At 41.4% G+C, this 25,455-nt stretch overlaps 1 protein-coding gene across 1 annotated transcript; it reads right to left on the bottom strand.

The window, feature by feature from the left end:
* Window positions 1-1,835: 1,835 nt before the first annotated feature.
* On the bottom strand, window positions 1,836-23,925 carry FRS3 (fibroblast growth factor receptor substrate 3). Its single transcript, XM_060231428.1, has 5 exons — window positions 23,808-23,925; window positions 17,228-17,414; window positions 6,221-6,382; window positions 5,130-5,287; window positions 1,836-4,597 (listed from the first exon to the last, which is right to left on the bottom strand). The coding sequence occupies exons 1-5, from the start codon at window positions 23,871-23,873 to the stop codon at window positions 3,659-3,661; spliced, it is 1,512 nt and encodes a 503-aa protein (XP_060087411.1). The 5' UTR covers window positions 23,874-23,925; the 3' UTR covers window positions 1,836-3,658.
* Between the last annotated feature and the right edge of the window lie 1,530 nt (window positions 23,926-25,455).

The raw sequence follows: 25,455 nt of genomic DNA, 5'->3' as shown, positions 1-25,455 counted from the left end.
TCACATTAGATCTGAAGAAGCAACTGTAATTCATTCTCTTTGTTCACAGTTCCTAAGTTAAACCAATAGGTTTGCTACAGACCACTTGGCTTGCTACTAACAATGAAAGCCAGCCAGTCTTTCTGATTAAAAAAACAAATTTTGCATTGAAGTCTTTTTACAAAAACATATGCTATAATGAATTCTCATACACTTCACTCATCAGCACAAAGAAATCTCAAATTGGGTCTACATTCACCAAAATGCATCTTTACACTCCATTGTGACCTTACAAGATTTTATCAGAGCATCTTCTTGCCTATACTGTCATACACATAGGGTACACAGTGAAATATTCTAACTGTGGTGCTCCCATTCCCAACAGCAGTGGTTCTTAAGCTGTGCTCTTCAACACCACAATAGAAGCAACAGACAAATTATGTCAGATTTCTTTGGCAGTTCCACTAAAGCTGTTTGCACTGTTGAAGAAGTTGTGCGGATTAGCCACCATGCACAATTCTTTTGAGTGGCCTCCTATAGGACAGCTAAAAGGTAAGAAAGACTCCTGAATCTCAGTGTACTGTCTGGCCAATGTCTCTAGGACATGGAACAGGTATACACCAAACAACATCCTTCCTGCTACCTAGCAGAGGGTCACTGGGTGTGTATGAGGGAGGTATTTGTGAATTTCCTGCATTACGCAGGGAGTTGGACTAGATGAGCCCGGAGGTCCCTTCCAGCTCTGATTCTAACAATGCTTCCCATTTGCCCTTCACCTCACACTTGCTCTTCACCTCACATATTTCTTCATTTGTTTTGAGTACACAGTACAGCTACAGTAGAGTACAGAAATTAAGCAGCATCTCACATGGAGACCATAAGACACAAAAATCTGGTTAACCCCACAGAATAGTCCAATTAGAACGGTGGTTTGCAATGATTCAGCTTCTCAGTTTCCAAAAGCTCTTCTTGTTTGAACAGACTTTAGTGATTGGGCCTAAGAAGATAGGGAGCATAGTATGCTCTAGTGAATATTTTAGATTGATCATTTAATTGTGTTTCCTGTTTACCCCATCTGGATTCTTTGGGATTCTTTGGGAAGGAATGGACTGCAAATAAAATTCGAGCTGTTCATCTTCAAGTTAAAATAGTTTCAAAACATATAAAGCTGAATTCCATTTTACAACAAAGATTAAATACGGAGGAGGTGGGAAGAATGGAAGACACAAATTAGTGACAGCAAAACACCTTCATTGGAAAATAGTGCATTAGTAACCTGTCAAGGAAAGTGCTGGTACCCTTCTTGGCGTTAGGAAGAGGTTTAGGAGTCTCTAGCCTGACACCAGAAGGTCCCTGATACTGTAAAAGCTTGTTTCCCATATGGTGAGTTTTTCTATCACAAAAGTAAAAGCCAAATAGTTTCTCAGGGCAGGGCAGTTTCTCAGGGCAAATACTCATCTCTAAGGCAGTTCTAATTATTCTTGGAAGAGCTGCCTCTAGGGACGGAATGGTGGTAGCAAAATGAAACTGACATATGCACATTCCCTGTGGTAAGGGGTTTTTTTTTCATCTAAAATATCTCTGACCGCCAGATAAACAAAGCTTACTCATCAACAAAATTATGCAAAAATTATGCATAATTGTGCAAAAATAGTCTTTAAGTTGATTCACAATCTCAAGCAAACCACCAGTGAATTCAGAAAAGTGCTGTGAGTGGAGGGATAGCCTGTTGGAACTGAAAAAAAAAAGGTAAAGGTAAGTCCCCTGTGCAAGCACCAGTTGTTTCTGACTCTGGGGTGATGTCTCATCACGATGCTGAGCTAGGCATAAAAAGGGTGCATACAGACTACCTGCTGCCACTCCTCTGCTGCCTGAAGTACCTGGCTTTGATTCCAGCATGGATTGAAGTCAGCCTCTTCACCGTGCTTCAGCCAGATTTTTTTTATTTTAAAAATAACTTTTGTAATTGTTCAGCATGTTTATCCTGCCTCTATTCAGTGCCTTTAAAAATACATATTTATTCAATGTCTGTAAAAAAAAAAAACAGTCCCCCTCTCCTCACTTGGACTGGACAGCAGTATATTGGTAGGTAGTTTAGAATCTTTTTGACACACACAATGAGGCCATGTTGCAACCTGGCAATCTAGATGAGGAGAGGATGGTGATTTTGCAATTGCCAGAGGGAAAGTCAACCAGTATTCTGCACAGCCAGTCTGCATTTGAAACAGCTGCACCCAAGCTCAATTCAGTTTGAAAGTCTGCATGTTCATCAAAAAAGGGGGGGGGAGTGCACATCCACAGTGAGTTCACTGCTCTAGATGTCATGTTCAGTTCAATCAAGGCATGCCTGTAGACAGTCTAAAACAAAGTGGAGGAAAAGTACCTCCAAATGACATCAACAAAACACTGAGCTGCAGCTAAACCCACATTTTCTCTTAGCTCTGCAATGACAAAAGATGCTGGTTTCTCCAAGAGAATCTGGCAAGCTACTATGGTGACAGCATCTCCTGAAAGGCCAACTGAGGCTTTGTTAGGTTTGGAGGGGTTAAAGTTGTTCTTTTTTGTGGTGAGGCTGGAGAAAGGTATATAATGAGACAGATGGAGAGAGTCAGAGAGAGGAGCTAAGAGATTACGGTTGTCTGCATGCACTGCTATCTTTATCTGTGCATGGATCTCAAATGGTTTGGATAACCCTGGATTTAGGTTGAAAGGCCTGGGAATCTAGCTGTGTGACCTGGAGCATGTATGGTTCTGTGCAGCACTAAGATATTCCCTCCACCATCCTGGCATGCCGCTTAGCAAATGAACAAGATAGCTTGTGTAGATGACTGGCATGGAGCAAGTGCCTTCTTTCTAAATTATTTCATATGAACAAGACTTTCTACCATCTTGAAACATCTATCCTTTAACACATTCCAGGTACTCATTTCCAAACTACTGGCAACGGATTCATATGCCAGCATACCACATCTCCATTCTTCCTACTACTCCTTTTTGGTTTTCAGCAGGCACTGCCAAATACGTTGCTTGTGATGAGACACCCTCCTCTCAGCACTTCCTTCTCGCTCAAGAGAGAAGAATTAGCAGCGAACAGTTACATTTTACATTGGATTGGCACTTCAACTTGTGATGTATAAATAAATAAATAAATAAATAAAGAGCAGTTGAAATATAAATAAACAAATAAATAACACACATTATGCTTCTGCATACCTTCAAAAATAAAAGGGATAAACTCAGTGACTGTATCATTAGGGTGCTCCTCACAATTGCTTCTTCCTTTGTAATGTTTCTATACTTTCCCAATTAAATACGTTCTACTCACAGGGCCTTCAAAAGGGCCAAGTCAAAACCAGAAGGGAGAATTTCAAAGTACAATACCTATATAAAGCTGGAGGGAAAGAACAGGTGGCATCATGACTACCAGCCTCCCCACTATTAAATGAATCAAGTTTTCAAGCACTTTGCAAGGCTTTAAAAACTACATGGCAGAGAAAACGGAGGTTGGGAAGAGGCACAAATAGGCTACATTTCTCAAGTTAGCTTGATGAATATATCCCAGTTTGTCACACTGAGAAACAAAGGTGCGATGGAAAGATGGCAGTTACATCTTTCTACATGATTTCACTGAAGAGCAGGTACTGAAGCCACAATGCAGTGCTTGGGTTGGGCTTTCCTCTCACACAGGTAGATCAGTGCTGTTATGCCGAGTTTTCCTGGTAGTCCCATCGTCCCTAGGCAGTGCCCTCTGCAAGCTGGACATGGCTGCTGTCTTTTTAAGGTCAATGACCGCATAGGAATCCGTCCTGCGGGCTGGATGTGGAGCAGAAAGTGGGGCATAGGGGACTGGTGTGCTTTGGTGCCCTTTGTGGGGGTCATCCTCCAGTTCCACTTGAATATAGTTGAGCTGCCTTTGCTGCTCCAAACAAGGCCGGCGGAAGTCAAAATTGAAGACACTAGGTGTGCAGCTACGATGGTGCTGTATGCAATTCTCCCTGCGCAAGCCCCCATGCAGGGCAGCACTTTCTGAGTTCATGTAATTTTGTAAAGGGTCATCTTCCTCAAGCTCAGGATAACCATTGGGGGAAGGTGTCATTGCATCACCAGAGTCCTCCTCATCCTGGTCGTGCCTCAGTGGCTGGCACTCCCACACAGGTGGCAGTGAGGGCAGGTTCTCATAGTGCAACAGGGTGGTTCGCCGATGAGAACAACTGGGAGGATTCAGATCTTCACGGGGAATTTTCAACCGCCCACTGCCCCCACGACGAAGCAAGGTCCCTCGAGAAGGTATGAGGCCATTGACATTTTCGTACACACATTTAGTTGTGAAGCACTCATTTTTGCACTCGTTGTTATTGTTAGGTGTGCAGATGTGCCCTGCACACTCCCAGCGGGGTCTGCAGAAACCATCACATTTCATCATGTGCCTGTACCCTGGGGCAGGGCCCAGAACAAATTTCACCTCACTCGGCTGTAGGTAGACTTGGGGGTTCCGATCCTCCAGGGAGCAGGTATGATTAGAATGGGAGACAGGAGGATGGACTTCAGGCAAAGAATGCATGCAGTGGTGGCCTCTCCTTTCTTCCTCACCACTGGCGGTATTCACATAGGTGTGGGACTACAGAAGAAAAGAGATTAGAGGGTGATGATGGACCAAAACAACAGTTAGCAAAAAGCAAATATGGGACAGGCTGAAGGACCAAGAAAAGTGCTGCAAATATAGCTGGGTATGTCTATTTTGGGAAGAAAGAGAAGATACTTGCAGTAATGGTGGTAAATGCCCACAAGCCATATTAAGTCTTAAAGGTAAGAACCAGCATTTTGAATTCAGCCTGGAAACAAATGGGCAGTCAGTGCAGATCTTTCAGCACTGGAGTGATACGATCTCCATATCCTGCCCCTGACAATAGCCTGGTTGCTGCATTCTGAACCAACTGAAGTTTCTGGACCATTTTCAAAAGCAGGCTTATGAAGAAAACATTACAGTAATCTAACTTGGATATAAAAACAAAACAAGACAAAACCAGAGCTATAAAGACCAGAATAGATGAAAAGGAAACAGCTTTTTGTTTGTTTGTTTGTTTTTTGCAGTTAATAAAATGAGAACTAGGAAGCATTTCTAAACACCATAAGGAGAACAGAAGTCTTACTTGCTCATCATTGACAATTAGGGCATGTGTGGAGTCCTCACTAACTGAGGAATGGCGTAGGCTGCTCATGGAGGGATGTCGAGCAGCAGGGCAAGATGAGGCCTCCCCAGGAAAACTGTGGAATCCATTGGGATATCCTGGAACAGTATATCCAACAGCTGAGAAAACAAATTAGGTTAGCATCAGATTATAAGCAGAGCTCCAAAACGTGCCATATAAGGGTGCATGAACACTGCCAAAGAAGGCAAGATCCATTTGTAGGAGGCAAGTGTACCTAGAGTGCCTCATTGAGATTCTAATTTGAGGGGGAAGTACAAAGGAGCCAACAAGGGACATGCTAATAAAAAAGATATTAAGGACCTGATTCTCGTGCACATCTTTTGTGGTAGAGCTGCTGGAATCCCAGAAGAAACATCATGAGAGTCTAAAACTCAGGGGTGGAATTGTAGCAGGAGCTCCTTTGCATATTAGGCTGCACAACCCTGATGTAGCTAATCCTCCAAGAGTTTAGAAGGCTCTTTTTTGTAAGCTCTTGGAGGATTGGCTACATCAGGGGTGTGTGGCCTAATATGCAAAGGAGCTCCTGCTACAATTCCACCCCTGCTAAAACTTATCAGACAACTGTTCTCTTTTAAGCTACCTTGGAAACAAAGCATCAGGGTGGTACAAAAGGTATAGTTTTACAGTAAGCATACCACATGGAACACAAGTGGAACTGATTTTATGGCATAAATAGCAATAAGCTTCTAGTCTAATCCACTTGGGAAATAATAATGTAAACATAGGATCACCCAGTTTAGGGAAAACAAATTCCAAACAGGCAATTGATCTTTTGCATAGTACTGTAATATTACCCATCTGCCCAAGGAACTGGATTACACTACAGCAGTGGACTGGCGTGAGCTTTCAGCACTCTGCAATGGAAAGGCTGAGCTCCTTAAGTTGCACTACAAGCTCTTGGAACTTTACAAAAGGAATTAGTAAGCCTCTAGTTTAAGGAGCCTGCTTGGCCCCACCAAATAATATAGGTTGAGACTTCAACAAGGAATCTAAGAACATAAGGATAACATATAACTATGTGACCACTTTACTGTTGGGTGTCTGAGGTGCCCGAGTCAGTTCCAGTTCAGCAGGATGACTGTTTCTTGTGATGACGACAGGCTCCTCCACCACACTGATACTGTTACATTGCATCAGGTCCTGCAGCAAGTTAAAAATCTCCTCAGCTCTTGAGCACTTGAATGCAAAAATTCCTAAACAAATAGCAAAAGGGCATCGGGGAGGAAGAAGGTTTGTTTTAATGCCAACATGGTTTAACTCTCTAAAAACAGAACTACATTTTTGAGACCCAGAACATACTTGCACAATGTAATATAACTAACTGGTGAAACTCCTTGTCAAAGAAATAATCTCTAGGGTTACATAAGAAAAGTTAATTAATATGAATGAGAAGTAATATGAATTGAATAGACAGGATTTCTTTATAACTGCAAATCAGAACCTAAATGGCTTAAGCTGAGAAGGCAATTCTCACTTGCTGTTTTCTGAGACCATTAGGGGATTTATTTATGATGTTTACATCTCATCCCTGGGGCCTCAGGGCACTTACAGTACAAAATTCTAAATTAATTACGAAAACGAACTAGGATAGTAAGTGATAACATCCAAGACAAGCCGCACAAAAATTATCCAGTTTTCATCATGCACCAAAAGGCTAGCAGTAAGAGGATCTAACAGACCTCCCAGGGGAGCAAGCTGCAGAGTCAGTCGTTGTCACTGAAAACAAGAAGAGTTGGTTTTATACTCTACCCTTCACTACCCAAAGAAGTCTTTGAGTGGCTTACAATCACCTTCCCTTCCTCTCCCCACAACAGGCACCTTGTGAGGTGGGTTGGGCTGAGAGCACTCTGAGAGAACTATGATTGGCCTAAGGTCACCCAGAAGGCTTCATGTGGAGGAGTGGGGAATCAAACTCAGGGCTCTAAATTAGAGTTCACCTCTCTTAAGCACTACACCCTGCCCTGCTCCTTGACACCAGCAACTTAAATCACAGATGCCATCGTCACTGGGACAAGACTTCATGAAATGATAGAAGGAAAAGCTTATATGAAGATGATGCTCATCCAAGTACTTTGAACCAAGGCTACTTTACTTTCTGGCTTTCTTCTTCAGAAAGATAGCTCTGGCCAAAGAGAGAGAAATAATGTTTAGGAATGAGAAGATGAAATAAGACCTGAGCTGTTTTATTGCACCATTCAGACAAATGTATGCTATATGATAATTAAACATGTTTAATGAACACATACTTCAGTGCTAGGGCACCCTAGTGCTTTATCACCTTGTTGCTTCAAAGCACAATCCAGAACTGCAGCTTGATGCAAAGGTGCATCTTTTTTTTTTTTACTGAAATGCTATTGCTATTCCAAAAATTTTTTTTTATACAAATAAACCATCAAAACATATTTTTCCCTGAAATTTAGTGTGCTCTGAATGATAATCAATGAATCCCAAACATATTTTTCAGTAAAAAAAATGGGAGGAAAGAGAAGGGAAATAAAGAATAAAGGATGTGAAAGATGAAGTGAGAATAAGACAAAAGTGACATGTTAAATGGTAACATTATAAAAATTATGTAGTCGCTGGGCTGGCACAATGAATATTCTAAAAGCAACTATCATTACATACCTTTTTACTAACACAAATATCCCCCCTCTCGCAGCTCTGTGTGTGTGTTTCCCTACTGAACATCCATGAAAAATTCTGGTAATACCAATGTTTGATCACAATTTTGAGATATTTTTATTCAATATGTCAGGGCTGATATTTATGATAAACCCTGGTGCATTTTTTTCACACTCACACAAAGGTTTATTAAGTGCCAAAAATAAAGGGAATGCACTGATTTTGGATAGCAAGGGCCCACAACAACAGGCTCAAAACATGAACAGGCCATTTCTCATAACATCATCTCAGTCTGGGGCCTGATCCCCTCCTCCAGACCATAAAAGTCTTTTCACTAACTCTACTTTGACTTAAACTTGAGGAAAATATCTTTTGTAGTATATCATACACCACTGTCCCTTCCTGCCGTAAGTATTTACATCAATTGTCTGATTATGCCGAGCTAACCAATTGGACACTGGCACGCACAAACACACACACACAAAAATCCTCATAGCAACAAGGACAAGAGCATAGCAACAACAGCTGCTTCTCTGAAGAAAAATATTCCTGGCTTTTAAAAATTAAAAATCCAAACTCCTCACCACCACCCATATATCTACTGTATCTTCCTCACTGTAAAGGGACCAATCATGTAAAATTGGTTTAGAATACCAAAGCCCTAAGGGGAAAAGATAAGAAAATATATATATATAAGTCAAATAACATTTATTTATGCCTGTTTTTAAAAAATCCTACTAAAATACCAGGATCTTGCAGCCACTGACAGGTTTTGCTTATAAAACTAGTCTGAGAAAAAAATAAAAGCAAAGGGCCCAGTATTATCACATACAAAGATGACTCAGACCGGTGATGCAAACCAATGCCAGCAAAGCACAAGCTACAGTTTGCAAACCAGGAGCCTCAGGTATATGAGCTCTTCCATCTCCAAAACAATCGTGCATGAGCTCTCCCTGCTCCAAAACAATCATACATCCCTTGTCAGCATAAAACATGGCAATGTGTTATATGTACACCAATGCAAACCATGGTTAATGGAAATCACAATTTCCTTGTAAACCAGAGAGTGACAACCATGGTTTGAAGTAGGCTTGCACATCATGGTTATATGGAAGCCTGGTTTGCATCAGAGTACAAACAACACAAACCACTTGGGTAATGCAATGCAGTTATTCCCTGCAATGTGCCATTTGGATGGAGTGTAGCCATGTACTAGAAGTTAGTCCCATATCATGTAGAGTTACAGTACTCTGTTCAAGTCTGGAAACTAATGCCTAATCCTCAGCACAACTCTGTTAAAACAGCACCACATGCAATCAAGGACTAAAAGATTAATAAATAGTACCAAATCTGCTGCAGATGCCATTTGGATCAGCAGAGAGATGTTATGTTTAGACCTACTAAGACGTACACAGCACTTACATCTATGTCTTTCCTACATAAAAGTATTTCTGCCTATTCACAAAGCACAGTTACTTATTCAAAATATTTATATTTCACATTCTCAGCTAAAATGGCTCAGATTATCTCTAAAACCACTCAGTGTTGCTAAGAGTCGCTAAGGGACTCTCCAGACAAAGATTACTTCTGGGTCCACTTCACACCACCCAGACCTAATCCAAGCACTATATGAAAAGAAATCATATTCTTTGCTGTTAACATGAATAGGCTAATACTTGGAAATCTGTTCATGTACTACATGTTTTTCTCTATTTCATTTGTCCCATTTATGCCACACCTTTCTTCCCAGGAGAGCATACATTCTGCCCCCATTTAATCCAGAATGTCAGATAGACTGGTAGTGACTTGTTTACTGTTCTCCTTCCTTCCTACTCAGTAAAGAGCCCACTGGATTTATAACCCAGCTTCCTTAACTCTCAAGATTTTCTCCATTTCCCCACCACCACCATTGGTTCCTGGTGTTACTTATACTATATTGTAATATTAATTATATTATGAAATAATTGAGTCCCAACGCAGTGGTCTTATAGCCCAGTTCCAAACGAAGGTCCTAGGTATTTTTTTACTCTGTTTCAATTTTTTCTTCCACAGTGGTTAGGGCTCTAAAATATGATACATAATTCCACATTAATCACATGTAAAGTAAGATTAATTACATAATTAATATGTATAATTATTCATACAGGCTGACCTTCAATCAATTTATATCCAGAACATCAATTGTATGCAATTTAAGTGGTGTACAATTGACGTTCTGGATATAAACTGATTGAAGGTTAGCCTGTATGAATAATTATACATGATATTAATTATGTAATTAATTTTACTTTACATGTGATTAATGTGGAATTATGTACCATATTTTAGAGCACTAACCATTGTGGAAGAAAAAACTGAAACGGAGTAAAAAAATACCTAGGACCTTCGTTTGGAACTGGGCTATAAGACCACTGTGTTGGGACTCAATTATTTCATAATATAATTAATATTGGAATATTTTTGCCTAAGCGTCGGGTTTCTCACAAAATGTTTTTTTTTTTTTTTTTTTTTTTTTTTTATTATTTTATTTAAACCACAACAAAATTAGTTACAGAAAAATAAGTATACCAGTAGAGGTAGCTTATGGTATATCACCATTGCTGTCTTCTGCTAATTCAGTTACTTTGCATTTCAACAATAAATAGAAAATAATTTCATACAAATCAACCTTCTCCCAACCAGTTGTATAATTTTTCCCATTTCTTCGTAGCCTCACATTTTGACATTCCTCTTATTACATTTGACAGAATATCCATTTCAGCAATATTTAAGATTTCACGAATTAGATCATCTCGGTGTGGGACAGCTTTCTGCCTCCAGAGTTTAGCAAAAAGGATCCTGGCCGCTGTCAGAATGTAAATAGTAATGTACTCGTCTTCCCGCGGGATTTCATTACGCACATACGAAAGCAATATTGTCTCTGGCTTCAATTGTATATTTACTTTTAACATTTGAGTTAATAATCTATGTACCGCAATCCAATATTTTTTAGTTACTTCACAATACCACCACAAATGGAAGAATGAACCTAGGCAATGACCACACTTCCAACACTTCGGGGAGTAGGAGGGGTTTATTTTATTCAAGTGGATTGGTGTAATGTACCACCTATGAAAGAGTTTAAAAAAATTCTCTCTAAGGTTGACTGGTTTGATTATGCTATAATTGTTTTTCCATAAAAGAGTCCACTGTTCTAGTGTAATATTTTTCTCTAGATTTTTGGCCCATTTGATCATTACTGCTTTAACCACCTCATCCTCCAGATTCCTTTGTAATACATAATTATATACTCTCTTAATTATTTTACGTGGTCCTGATAACAGAATTTTATCAAAGTCAAAGTTATACTTGGAGAAACCTGAAACCTTATCCCTATTATATTTTGTTGTAATTTGTACCATTAACCACCAGTCCATGTTCCAACCTAGGGCCTCAAGCTCCTCTCTCTTTCTCAACTTATCTTTATCGTCAAGTATGTCAGAGTATCTAATCAGATTCGTTGGCCTCCACAAATGGGGATGCATCGTGGCCTCTACCGGGGAAATCCATCTGGGGGTTTTAACTCCATAAATTTTGTTTTTGATCTTAATCCAGCCTTCGTAAAGAGCTTTCCTAATAAGGTGGTTTTTAAAATAACTCTGGGATTTCCCTAAGTACCAAAGATTAGCGTGCCACCCAACTTTAAGATCAAAGCCTTCTATCGCTAAAATACGATTATCTTCTAGCAGCACCCAGTCTCTTAACCAAAGTGTCGTACAGGCTAGATGGTAGGCTTCAAGATCTGGGAGAGCCAAACCTCCATTTTGCTTTGTATCAGTCAAGACCTTCCACCTAATCCTGGGTTTTTTCCCCTGCCAAATGTATGATCTTATCTGCTGGTTGATCTTAATAAAGAATGGCTTTCTAGCGGCAAAGTTTACCATTTGTAATAGAAACAAAATCTTTGGGAGGATAGACATTTTAATAAGGGCGGCCCTCCCCATGAAAGACAGTCCTAAATTATTCCATTTTTTCAGCTGCGAATCCGTCTCCTTTAAAAGTGGGATGTAATTATTTTCATAGATTGTACTACATCTGTTAGAGAGTGTAATACCTAAATATTTTATTTTTTTTTCCAATTTAAAATCCGTCCTTCTCTCAATATCTCGGACTTCCGGTATCCGGCGAAGCGAGGCGGCGGCGTTCCTAACCACTGGCGTGGGACCCACCGAATTTCAGCCTTTTTTGGGGGGCCGATAGGTCCGTACTTGCTCCGTGGAGGAGCCTAGTACTTGGAAGGGGCGAGGGGCAGGGGTGAGCCGTTTGGCCCCCCCGACAGTGATCCCTCCTACCTCATCTTCCCAAAGGCAGAAGACGTCTCAGGACGGCCCAGCTTCAGCCGCCGGCACAGAGGTGGTGCATGGAAGCGGAGACGACGTGGTTTTTGTTTTGGCTTACGGTTTCTTTCGGACTCTGGGCGATTCATTGAAGACTCTGTCTTGGTCCAGCAATCGTCGGCGGCCGCGGCTCGTTTCCTCCCCCCCCTTCTCTGCCGCTGGCGGGGAGGACGTGGAGGAGCCGGTAGCGGCCCGTTGTGTGGTCCTGTCGGGCGAGTGGAGCCTAGTTTGAGCGACGTGGCTACTTGTGGCGGGTTTGGTGAGCCCGTTCAGTGCTAATTGGAGGACCCCACCTTTGGTGGATAGAAACCTTGAAGGAGCTTGCCCTTTAAGAGACAGGCGGGGCTGGTGGAAACGACGGCGGAGTGGAAAATACTGAGCGGGTGGACGGTGGCTGAGAGGACTAGCTTTTCGTTTCCTGCTTCGCAACCTCTCACCGCAATAGACGAGGAGGGGGTTACTCTACTTATAAAGTACCAACGGTGTGAAGGCTACAATCAAGACAGGTTGCTACACAGGTCTATAAGGAAGATTGGACTGGATCGTAAGTCCCAATTGAAGAAAGAATCTTTGTTGGACTGGGTGCAATTGTATTCATATTAGGGTTTTAGATTGCGTTGGTCTGTATTTGAGTAGTGCCTATCAAGTGTTTGGCCAGTCTTACTGGTTACATAGTAGAATACTAAGAATACTAAGGTTATATGCTTGTTAAGGTTTTATATTGCTTAAAGTCTAACAGCGAACTTAGATATTTCAGGATTCCCAAAGGAGTTAGGACTCCAAAGGGATTTACTTTTCTCATCTCTTACTCTTTCCATTTGCTCTCCGCCTTTTTGGGTTTTTTGTTTTTGGAGGCTTTCCCTCACTTTGGTATTTTTTTTTTTTTTTTTGCCCTAATAACTGGTCAACATTAGAAGTGTTTGTTAAACACCCTTTAATTTTTAGGATGTCTCAGCAAGGCAAAACAAAATTCTCGCCGGGACAACCAAGAGCAGTGGGTGCCTCAATCCCACAGGACTCTATAAAGGAGCTTCAGCAGAATTTCAAAGAGGCACTGAACCAAATGCAGGCTTCTTTATCCAAACAGATAGAAGGGTTGGCAGATAAAATGGAAGGTTTAGACAGCAAGTTCAATGACACCAAAAAGGATCTATTAGAAGTGGTGAAGATAACAAAATCAATAGAATATAAATTAAAATTAACTGATACTAAAGTGGAAGATTTAGACCAAAAACAAGCTGAACTTAGTAACAAACTGGCCCAGATTGAAATGGGGAAGGCTGAAAACACTCTCAGACTTCTTAACATACCAGAGGATAGGAATGAATATTTGTTGAAATTAGTGGCGGATGCTTTAATAGATATTCTAGGAATGGAGAGTGATGAAATAGAGAAAGAAATAGACTGTATTTATAGGGTGAATACGTTATATGCCAAAAAAAATGACCTTCCCCGGGAGGTACATGTGAAATTTATTCGAAGGATCACGAAAGAAAGGATATGGAGGGAAGCTAAAGAAAGACAAATAATGATAAAGGGAACTAAAATTAAAATAATGAAGGAGATACCTTGGTCAATAAGATCTAGGAGAAAAGCATATTTAAACCTAGCGGAGAGATTGCAAGATAAGGGTATTATGTATAGGTGGTTAATACCCGAAGGATTGTCATTTACATACGCAAACACGAGATACAGAATTGATTCTATGTTTAAGCTAGATGATTTTATTACTAACCAGGCAAGAAATTGGCAAAGGAAGGAGAAATCTAGAACGGGGAAGGGCCTGGATGATAAAGCTGCACAGGGCCTACCACGGTCACCAGAATCTTTATATCCTCACGAACACGAACACGAAGAGGGAGAAGTAAGTCAAGAAGAAGAAGCCACACAAAGAGAGACTAGACTACAGAGGAAGAAAAAAGCACACCTGATTGAGTGATAGGGAATACAAAATAAAATTATGACAAATAAATTGAGGATCATATCACTGAATATTAACGGATTAAACTCCCCCCAGAAAAGAAAGAGAACTTTTCTTCAGCTTAAAAAATTGAGGGCGGATGTGATATGTTTACAAGAGACACATATAAAAAAAAAGGACGAGTATCTGCTAAGCAATAAAGGACTTGGGAAAGCTATAATTACATCAGAGGAGGGGAAAAAAAAAAGAGGACTGGTAACTTATATAAGGGGTGATATTCAAGCTGAGTTAATTTTTGAGGCTAAGGATGCTCGATTTCAGGGCATAGAAATTGTATATGATCAGCAAAAATTTCTTTTGGTTAATTTATACGCCCCTAATGGTACGCAGGGGGCTTTTTATAAGCAGTTATGTTCCAAGGTGATTAAAAGCAAATATGAAAACTTCTGTATCACTGGTGATTTTAACGCAGTGACTACTCCCGACTTGGATAGGAGCTCATTACCCGAAAATAAAAAGAAGAGGAAGAGGTCGGGAAGCAAGGTATTACCCGAGATATTTTTTAATTTGGTAGAGGAGTTGGCTCTAGTAGATATTTGGCGTATTTTAAACCCAAGTAGAAGAGACTACACTTTTTTTTCGAACCGACATAAATCCTGGTCTAGGATTGACATGATGTGGGTCTCACTGGGTTTGGTTAAATTTGTGGATGAAGTAGATATTCTTCCATCAACAATTGCGGATCATGCTCCTATGCTTTTAGGGTTGGGCTATACAAGAAAGAAATCCGGTTGGAGAATGTACCCTGGATGGATTAAAAATAAGAAGTTTGTTGATTACATAAAAGAAGAGATGACATTCTTCTTCCAACTGAATAAACTGGAGGAGACCTCGAGTTCGTTAGTATGGGAAACAAGTAAGGCTTACTTCAGAGGGCTAGTAATCAATTTTATGGCAAACAAAAGACGAGAAGATACCAAAGCCATGACTGAATTGACGGAGTCAATCAAACAAAAAGAGAAGCAGTTAAAGCTAAATCCATTACAAAAGGATATTAAGGATGAAATTAGAATTTTACAGCACAAGCTTCATCTGATCATGGTAGAAGAAATGGATAGGAAAATTGCATACTCTAAACAACACTATTTTGAAAAAGCTAATAAAGCAGGGAAATGGTTAGCTCATAAAGTTAGGAAGGAAAAGGAAAAAAAGACAATAAAGGTTCTAAAAGACAAACAGGGTAGACCTAAAGTACGAGCTGATGAGCTAAAGTTAATAATTAGAGAATTTTATACAGAACTATATGGAAAGGGGGAGACATCTAAGGAAAAACAAGAGGAATATTTACTAAATAAATTTCAGCTGAAATTAACGGAGGATAAGATAAAAATATTAAATGAACCGATTGCCATGTATGAATTAGAAAAAGTATGGTCTAATTTAAAGAAAAATAAAGCGGCAGGTCCCGACGGCATACCTCCAGAATATTACATCACCTTTAAAGACATTCTTATAGATCATTTTAAATGCTTAATTGAGGAGGTCTGGTCTTCCGCAAAGCTGCCACAATCATGGGCAGGTAGTAATGTTATGTTGATTCCGAAATCGGGTGGCCAATTGGACGATATAAGGTACTATCGTCCAATATCTTTACTAAATGTGGACTACAAATTATATGCAGCAATTTTGGCCAATAGATTGAAAAAGATTTTAATAGATGTAATACATCCAGACCAATCTGGCTTCCTGCCCAATAGATTCATGCGGACAAATATTCGGATAATTGCAAATGCGCTGGAATACTACGATCTAAGCCGGGACAAACAAGCAGCCTTTCTTTTTATTGATGCTGAAAAAGCTTTTGACAACCTTGATTGGAACTTTTTGTTTAACGTGCTTAAGAAAATGGACTTTGGGAAGGATTTTGCTAGAAATATCGAAGCAATTTATGACAAGCAGACAGCCAGGATAATTATTAATGGGGAATTAACCGAAGAGATAAAATTGGAGAAAGGGACAAGACAAGGCTGCCCGCTTTCCCCTTTGCTATTTATTTTATCGCTGGAAGTATTAAGTAATGCGATCCGAGGAAACCCGAAAATTAGGGGCTTGAAGACAAAGGGTGAAGAATATAAGATTCTGGCCTATGCAGACGACATGGTTTTAATTTTACAGGACCCGGCTGAATCAGTGGATGAAGTACTAAAGGAATTAGATGAATATGGAGAAGTAGCAGGCCTCAAGGTGAACAGACAAAAATCAAAAATTTTGACAAAAAATATGTCTCTACAAGAATCACAAACTGTTTTAAACTGTCACTTCCATTTATTATTTGTTACTTATACTATGCTTTAGAGTGGTTAAAATAAAAAGAGTGGAGGTGAACATAGATAATTTTGGATCATTCCATAAAGCTGATTGTCAGAAGATTGCAGATGAAACAAAGGAAACTATTCACAGTTTAGGAATTCACAGCTATAAGATTTGATGTGGCCATTAGCTTGAATGGCTTTTTAAAAGGATTACATAAACTTATGGAGGATGTCTTGTCTACAGCTATTAGCCATGATAGTTGAAAATGAATTCATGCTTAGAGAACTTTTCCTCTGAACACCAAAGACTCCATCATATCCTGCTTGTCAGAAGCATCTTGCCAGCTACTGATGAAATGCTAGATGGGCTTTTGGCCTGATACAACCAGGCAAGTTAGACTTTAGAAGTGAAAGACTGAAGGAACACCCCCCCCTCCATTTTTCTGGGCTTTCACATTCCTAGGTGGATTGTCCATGCAAAAATTACCAATTTGAAATCTGTTACACTTAAAAAACTGCTGAAGTTCACTGTAAAATAGGAGACATTTATGAATTATATAATTACTACCACTATCGTATCAGATTGTAACACAATTCCAAAATCTGAGTGAGCTCACATTTTACTACAGGAACAATCCCAATATCATGTCTTACTGCAACCACCAAGATCCAACATTTAACTGGTAACATTATGCCTGAAGAGAACTCCTGGTAAATAACAACCAGATTCACAATGCATAAAAAAGAATTTATGTGTTATTCCAACTTTACAGAAACCTGCAGCAAGTTTGAAAAATATACACATACCTTGCCCTGTCTGGCAGCGACGCCCACTCTCAAAGGAGAAGAGGTTGGAGTCATAGCCATAGCGGCGCAAACAAAGATATGGCCACCGGACAGCATCACGTTTATGTGTGTGCAAAACAAGCTCCCTCTGTGTCAGCTCCATAATCCCTGAGCCCAGCTCGTTGCCTTCATCATCAACATTTGTCACCTGTATGAAGACCAAAAAGTACTGTCACAAGTCCAGTCATTATGTAAAATAGTCCACCTGCAAGTGAACAGTCAAACACACTAAGTAATACACTTCCAAGGCATTTTCCAACTGGATTTTGCTGTGTGAAATTACAAAATCCACTTTCAAACAGTTCTGAAGTGGATTGAAACTGCATTATTTAGCATGTGTGACAATACCCCAAGATGAACAAGTGTGATATACAATCATATGCTGGTGGGGTGTGTTAGTTTAGGAAAATATACTGATTGAGTAATTTCTCCTTGGCCAATCATTTTCTTCTTGTATAATGATATGAAAACTGTTCAGAATGACTTCATCATCAGTGACATATAAACCTGGAAACCCAGTCCCAAGAAAGATCTCCAGGGCCCAGGAAGTGATTTCATACACTGATTCAAACTCTTTCCACAGTCCCTCAGAACACAGGCTCCCACCTTACTATTAGAAGCTATGTTTGTACTTTGTGGAGATGCGTATTATGAACTTAGGCCAGACTCACAAGCTGCCTAAACAGCTACAACTCCCAGCGGACACATAAAAGTGTTACATCAAGAAAGGCAATCCAATTTCCTGTCTTTTTCATTAGAAAGCTGAATTGCATGCCCCTGCACCTACAGCATAAAAAAGTTGGAATCAACACCACCAAGCTTAAACTAACAACAGAAGTCTTGACATAAAGATGGTCGCTCTGGACTCTTTCAGTGTCAGGATGGCATGGAGTTTTGTATGTTCTAGTTCACTGTATTAATTTATTTAGAAAAGTTTTATGCTACCTCTTCAGAGACCTCCTTGAGGTGGCTCACAACTAAAACCATACAACAAAGCGAAAAAACAAACTATTAGAAACAAGCCAGAATGACCCTTGATGCTTACCGTGAGGGGTCCTTCTCCTCAGAGTACAGGAGACATCTTGGGTGTTTTCCCAATGTCTAATCAGGGAGGCATGAATTTTAAAACTTCCTCTTCCTGTATGCTGTGGGAATCACCCCTAGCTCAGTTCAGGTGACTCCGAGAAGCAGTAAAAAACCTATCACTTTCTAGAAAAAAACAGTGCAACAAGAAAATTAAGTCTGTAATGACATAAACGGTGAGAAAAGAACACTGAACTGCAACCTGTACCTTGACAGAAGAAATTAGCCTAAAAAGACAGCACGGAAGGTAGACCAGAATAGTAGAGCGATAGATGGGAGGGAAAGATGTCCTCCTGTACTCTGAGGAGAAGGACCCCTCACGGTAAGTACCAAAGGTCGTTCTCCCTCAGAGACAGAGGACATCTTGAGTGCTCCCAGAGCAGTATGTTAGTCAGGGAGGGATCGCTGTATTCAGGAACATGCATGCGTCTCCTGAACGCTGCATCTGCTGAAGAGTATGCATTTAATTTGTAATGCCATACAAAGGTGGAGATTGAAGACCACGTCGCTGCCTTGCAGACCTCTTCAACTGAAGCTTTCTTGTTGAATGCTGCATTAATTGAATGGACTGAAATCCCTGGTGGCACTGCCAGGTTAAGTGACTTATAGGCTTCTGCGATACACAACCGGATAGCATAGCCATTCGCTGATCTGGACATCCTTAAACCAAGGTTTGGAGCCATGATATTAATAAACATGGATTCAGTTTTGTGCACACTCTCTGTCCTGACCAGGTAGATCTTGATGGCTCTGTGCATGTCTAGCGTGTGCCATGTACGCTCCTTGTAATGCTTAGGATCTGGACAAACGGATGGTAGAGAGGTCTTCTGATCTCTATGAAAACGAGAAGACACCTTTGGTATAAAGGTGGGGTCTGTATGAAGCACCACCTTATCTTTGTGAAAAATACATAACTCCCGCTTGAATGACAAAGCTCACAAATCAGAGATTCTTCTGGCTGAAGTAATTGCAATTAGGAAGATGGTTTTCATACACACCCACTTCAACAGAATCAACATGAGTGGTTCGAAGGGGGCCTTAGTTAGGGCTGTAAGGACTGCATGAAGCCTCCAGGTTGGAAAACGGTGGCGCTGAGGGGGAGATTGCAGAGTAGCCCCCTTGAGAAAATGACGGATATGCAGATGAGACGAAAGGCAAAATCCATCGACTTGGTAAATAACTGATGACAATGCTGCCACCTGTCATTTTTAGAGTAGCTGGTTTCAGGCCGGAGGACAGGCCATCTTGCAGAAACTGCAGACGCTTTGGGATTGAAGGGTGTAAAGGATTCACCTTCTTCCATCTACATCACCTGTGGAAAGCCTTCCAGGATGTGTTGTAGTGTAGTGGAATCCTTTCTGGATGCCAGGATGGTACTTGTCACTTCTTCTGTATATCCCAAATCTAAGAAAGATAGCCATTCAACTTCCACACAGTCAATTGCAGCCATTTGGGGTGAGGATGCCACACTGGACCCTGCTGGAGCACGTTGAGCCACACCAGTAGATGGAACGGGTCCTCTGCTGCCATCCATCACAGAGACGAGAACCATGGCCACCACGGCCACCATGGAGCAACCAGAAGAACCCTCGCCTTCAATAGCCTTACTCTTCTGAGAAACTTTGGTAACACCGGAATTGGAGGGAAGGCGTACAGCAGACCTTGAAACCAAGGAGATGTTAGTGCATTTGTGGCTTCTGCCTGTTGGTAGAAGTACCTCGTGAAAAACCGAGGAAGTTGATGATTTTGATGAGATGCGAAGAGATCTAAGACTGGGGGGCGAAAAGGTCCACTATTTGCTGAAAAAGCTTTCTGTTCAGCCACCACTCCCCTGATTGCAGACTCTCTCGACTGAGCCAAGCTGCCTTGACGTTCAAGGTCTCCTTTATGTGTTCTGCTCTGATGGACTTCAGATGACCCTCTGCCCAGCAAAACAATCTCGCAGCTTCTCTGTGAAGAGCACCTGATCTGGATCCCCCCGATTGTTCAGGTATGCCTTGGCTGCCATATTGTCCGTGCAAATCAAGAGATGACGTTTGGTCACTTGATCCTGAAACTGCAACAGAGCCAAGCGAACGGCCCTCAATTCCAAGACATTGATGGGTAACCTGGACTCCCCTGGAGACCACTGGCCCTGAGCAGGTGTTTCATTGTGGGTCGCTCCCCATCCTGAGAGGCTGGCATCTGAGAATAGTTGTGTCTCTTCCACTATGTAATAGATCTTCCCCTGATGTAGGTTGGACTCTTTGGTCCACCACTGTAGACTCTCCCAGACTTGTAAGGGCACTGTCAGCGACATGCTGCGTTTCTGCATGATTTGGAATTGGTATGTGCGGAGAAACATTTGTAGATGTCAAGACTGGAAATCAGCACCCCCATCAACTTTGCCAAGGTCTGAAGGGAAGAGGAGTGTTCTCGGAATACTTGCTGAACTAACTTCCTGGTCTTCTGCACCTTGTCCTCTGGAAGAAAGATTGAGTTCCTCTTGGTATCTATGATCATTCCCAAGTGCTCCAGTCATTGAGATGGGCAAAGGTGGCTCTTTGACAGATTGATCAGGAAGCCATGCTCCCTGAGGCAACTGATGATGGTATGGACATCCTCTTGTGCCTTTTCCTTCAATGAGGACCTTATCAAAAGGTCGTCCAGATAAGGATGCACATTAATTGCTTGTTGTCTGAGATGAGCCACTAGGTTCACAAGAACTTTCGTGAACACCCTTGGAGCTGTAGCCAGGCCGAATGGTAGGGCCTTGAATTGGTAGTGGGAATCGTCCACACAAAAACGAAGAAATCTGCGATGAAGAGGCAGAATGGGGATATGCAGATACGCCTCCATCAAATCCAGGGACGTCAAGAAGTCCTGAGGTTGAAGGGCCTCTGTGATTGTCTTCAGGGATTGCATCCGAAAGTGTCTGAGTTTGATGGCTCTGTTCAGAAACTTTAGGTTCAGAATTGCCCTCCAATCCCCATTTTTCTTGGGGACTGTAAATAAGATGGAATAAACCCCTTGACAGCTCTGCGACTGAGGAACTGGCTCTATTGCAGAAATCTCCAGAAGGTGACAAATCGCCTTGAAAGTGATGTTTCTCTTGTCCAGATTGGACCGTAGAGGGGAAACTAGGAAACAGTCTCGAGGTGTCTTCCTGAACTCTATTGCATAACCCCGAGTAACAATTTCTAGAGTCCATGAATCAGCTTTGGAGGCCGCCCATGCCAAATGAAAATAAAGAAGGCAGCCCCCCACTGGGATGTTGTCCCAGTCATGCCTTGGTAGGCTTTGAGTCTCTATCTTGTTTGTCCTGTCTATCAGAGTGTTGTCTCTGAAATCTGAAGTTGGGGAAATTCTTCCGAAATGGCTGCCTGGGCTGTCCCCATGAAGGCTTTCTATGCTCCTGCTTGGGCCGGGATGTATTATTGGAGGCGTGAAAGGAACTGGAACCAAACCCCCCCCTGTTGGAGCGCCTGATGTACTCGGGCATGGCTTTTTTCTTATCCTTTGTCTCTACTAGTATCTTGTCCAGGGACTCTCCAAATAACTTCTCACCTTGGAAGGGATAGGAAGACACAATGGATTTAGAATGATGATCAGCGGGCCATGCACGTAGCCCCACTCCTCTTCTGGCAACAGAGGCTGAAGCCATTGCTCTGGCACAGAATGTGAGAGTGTCCAGGGATGCATCCACAGAGAATTCTGCAGCTCTGAGAAGTCTGTTGGTACCCTCTACAATCTTCCTATTAGCCTTATCCATACTATAGCTGCTCCAGAAACTATAGAATTTGTGGCTGCTGCCTTGATCGCCATGGCTGTGGCCTCATGGTTCCATTTCAGGGCCAATTCAGTTTTCCTGTCACAATTGTCATGAACAGAGCCATGGCCATCTTAGGACAGGAGTACATGGGATTGAAGAGCTATTATTGGTGCATCAACCAACGGTACCTGTAACATTTCATTCGCAAATTCTGGCAAGGCATACAACTTTTTTATAAAATTAGAAATTTGACAGTTAGAGTTGGGTTTGGTCCATTCAGCTTTTAACTGCCGTTCAAAAAACTCAGGGAAGGGGAACACCTTCTAAGAGGAACGATAATGAAGGAAAAAGTCAGAATTTCCCTTGGGTTTATTCTTGGGGTTAGTCAATGGGTTTGTGATTTCCTGTTCTTCAGGAGTTTCATAAAGGTCTAAGGCTGCTAAGACCTTTGCTAGAAGGGATTGGTATTCTTCTGCCTTAAAGAAACACACAGAGGGTTCTGGCACAGTAATGTCCTCAATCTCTTCATCAGAAATGAACTCTCCCTCTTCCCTGTCCCCCTTTGGGGATCCCACTGACTGGTCCTCCTCTGGGGACTTTTGTCTGTCTGTTTGCTAGCCAATTGCTTCCTTTGTGCCTTTGTTAGCCAGTTGCCCTCCCTGGGCCTCTTGGGGGATGGAGACCTGGATGATGAGTGAGAGCTAGGGGCATGTCTCTCTTCCACGGGTAGCCTACATAACTGCAGCGCCCACTATCTGTTTAATGGACTCTAAAAATTCAAATAGGAAAGAATCTCCCATAGTGGAAGATTCAGCCCCATATGGGGCTTTGAAGGTCTTGCAGCATCCTGGCCCTGGCCCTGCTTCACAATTGAAGTCTCCAGCTGGAGGGTGGCATCAGGGGCTCCCGTCTGTTAGGTGGTATCATGCCGAAGATCGGAGCCTTTTCGCGCCAAAAACCGTGAGCCAAGATGGCCACCGGTCTCGGAAGCAGCCCTGGAACAATGCGCTTCCTCCATGGCCGAGGAAGACCAGTGCCACTTTCTCCCACTCTTCTGTGGGCCGTCCCTTATAGGCACAATGCCGGTAGCCGCTGCAAGCCTAGAGGTCATGCCGGCTCCGGAGAACACTCCGCTCCCGGCCCCACGCTGGGCACTCAAAAGGGAGTCGTCCTCTAAGAAGTCGTCTCGGGGGCGGGAAGTCATCTGGGCTCCTCTTTGCACCGCGGCTATTTCCCAAGGCCACTAAGCCACTGCGCTGCAACTCTCCTCACAGAGAAGGAGGAGGAAAGAGGGTAGAGGAGAGCGGAAAAAATCAGGGAAGGGAAGGCTGTTAGTTGGGTCAGATTAACAGAAGACAGAACATGGAAGGGGAAGGATTCTTTTTTTCTTGCTTTAAAAATAGAGAAGAGGTGAATAGAAGTAAAAAGGTAAAGAAGGCTAGGAACCTATCCTAAACGCAGCTCTCCCTGTTTGAGGCAGGAAAAGAACTGAGCTAGGGGTTGTTCCCACAGCATACAGGAAGAGGAAGTTTTAAAATTCCTGCCTCCATGATTGGACAGTGGGAAAACACCCAAGATGTCCTCCGACTCTTAGGGAGAACATAGAAACACATGTTTAAAAAAAAGGACAGAGGATACGAAGATGCCATTGAACAAATACTTCAACCAATGGCAGAATACTACGTAAGATAGATACATTTATGTTACCTTAAACTTTGTAGGGTGGTTGTCTGGGACACTGTCTTTGCACAGGCAGCTACAGCAACTCCCCATGATGTCACCGCCTCAGACAGGTCCTAAAATGTAAGGAAAAAATAATTAAAATACCAATCACACCAAGTTCAGCTTGTAAAAAAAAAAACCACTACCCACCTACTTCTGTTTAAACCTTTTGTTTCAAACAATTTTATTAGTAACATATGGTAATAAATTTCAATTTCTTACATCATTAATAACTACTTTTTTATCTATCCCATATATTACTTTCTACCCACCCCTCCCCCCACTACTTGACCCCCACCAGTGTTATATACTTAAAATCTTAATATTAAAGGTACCCTTAATTAATAAGAACAAAAATTAATATCCTCCTCCCTCTTGTACTTAGTCATTATCAAAAATTGTCCAATGTCCTTTTATTTTCCACTCTTTTTCAATGTATCTTCTGAACTTTTTCCACTTCGTCTTAAATAGTTCTAAATCATAGTCTCTTAAGGTTTTTGTTAACTTGTCCATTTCACTCCGTGTCATAACTTTTACAATCCAATCCCATTTCTCTGGTATTTTTTCTTGCTTCCACAACTGCGCATAAAATATCCAAGCAGCTGACAGCAAGTACCAGATTAAAGTTCTATCTTCTTTTGGAAATTTTTCCATTTGTAATCCCAACAGAAAAGTCTCTGCAACTTTGTTAAATTCGTATCCCAAGATCTTAGAAATCTCTTGTTGAATCATCTGCCAATACTTTTTCGCTCTTTCACAAGTCCACTACATATGATAGAAAGAACCTTCATGTTTTTTACATTTCCAACATCTATCTGGCATCTTATAGTTCATCTTTGCCAACTTTTTAGGAGTTATATACCATCTGTACATCATCTTAAAACAATTTTCTTTGATACTCTGACATGTTGAGAGTTTCATAGAGTTCTTCCACAAATATTCCCATGTGTCCATCTGTATTTCTTTATTTACATTAATTGCCCACTGAATCATTTGAGATTTCACTACTTCTGTTTAAACTTTGTACATTTTCCATCCATGGTTGCAGAGGAGAGAAGGGGAATGTACAAGAGTGCATGTGAGTGAAAGCACAGATTTTCTGCAACAAAATGTGTATAGCAAGAATGCTGATTTTCAAACAATAATAATTTTCATATTCCATTAGCACTGAGAACAATATACTACAAAAGGTATTTGTTGCATACAAAAAAAAAAGAATGACACAGTCATAGGGAAAAATGTAACTATCCGCTCTCTTTAGGTCTACACAATAAGGGAATGCATGCAGGGCTTTTTTTAGAAAAGCCCAGCAGGAACTCATTTGCATATTAGGCCACACCCACTGACACCAAGCAAGCCAGAATTGCAATCCTGTGCATTTCTGCTCAAAAAAAAGCCCTGAATGCATCTACGTCAAGACCTATGTCAGGATTTCAAAGACAAAATCCATTTGTGAAACCTTTATGCTTGGCTTTATCCTTACCCAGCCATGGTCTCTTATCTTTTAAGGGAAGAGAATGAATTCCCACTTTACTGCCATAGTCCTCTGCTGGGCGTCATGGTAACTAAGATGTCAGGAAGTCATCCTACAACTTCACAGGATCTGTGCGATCTTCTACTGATAAGAAAAATG

The sequence above is a fragment of the Heteronotia binoei genome, chromosome 2 (genome assembly GCF_032191835.1).
Source record: "Heteronotia binoei isolate CCM8104 ecotype False Entrance Well chromosome 2, APGP_CSIRO_Hbin_v1, whole genome shotgun sequence".
NCBI lineage: Eukaryota > Metazoa > Chordata > Lepidosauria > Squamata > Gekkonidae > Heteronotia > Heteronotia binoei.
This window is presented reverse-complemented; position numbering and strand designations above follow the sequence as displayed.

Bases quoted from the DNA above. Each gene is read 5' to 3' on its own strand.
- FRS3 (XM_060231428.1), bottom strand. From the start codon at position 23,873: ATGGGGAGTTGCTGTAGCTGCCTGTGCAAAGACAGTGTCCCAGACAAC. The intron at 17,415-23,807 runs GTAACATAAATG...GTCTTCATACAG, and splicing joins ACCACCCTACAAAGTTTAAG to GTGACAAATGTTGATGATGA. The intron at 4,598-5,129 runs GTAAGACTTCTG...TTTCTTCTGTAG, and splicing joins TAATTGTCAATGATGAGCAA to TCCCACACCTATGTGAATAC.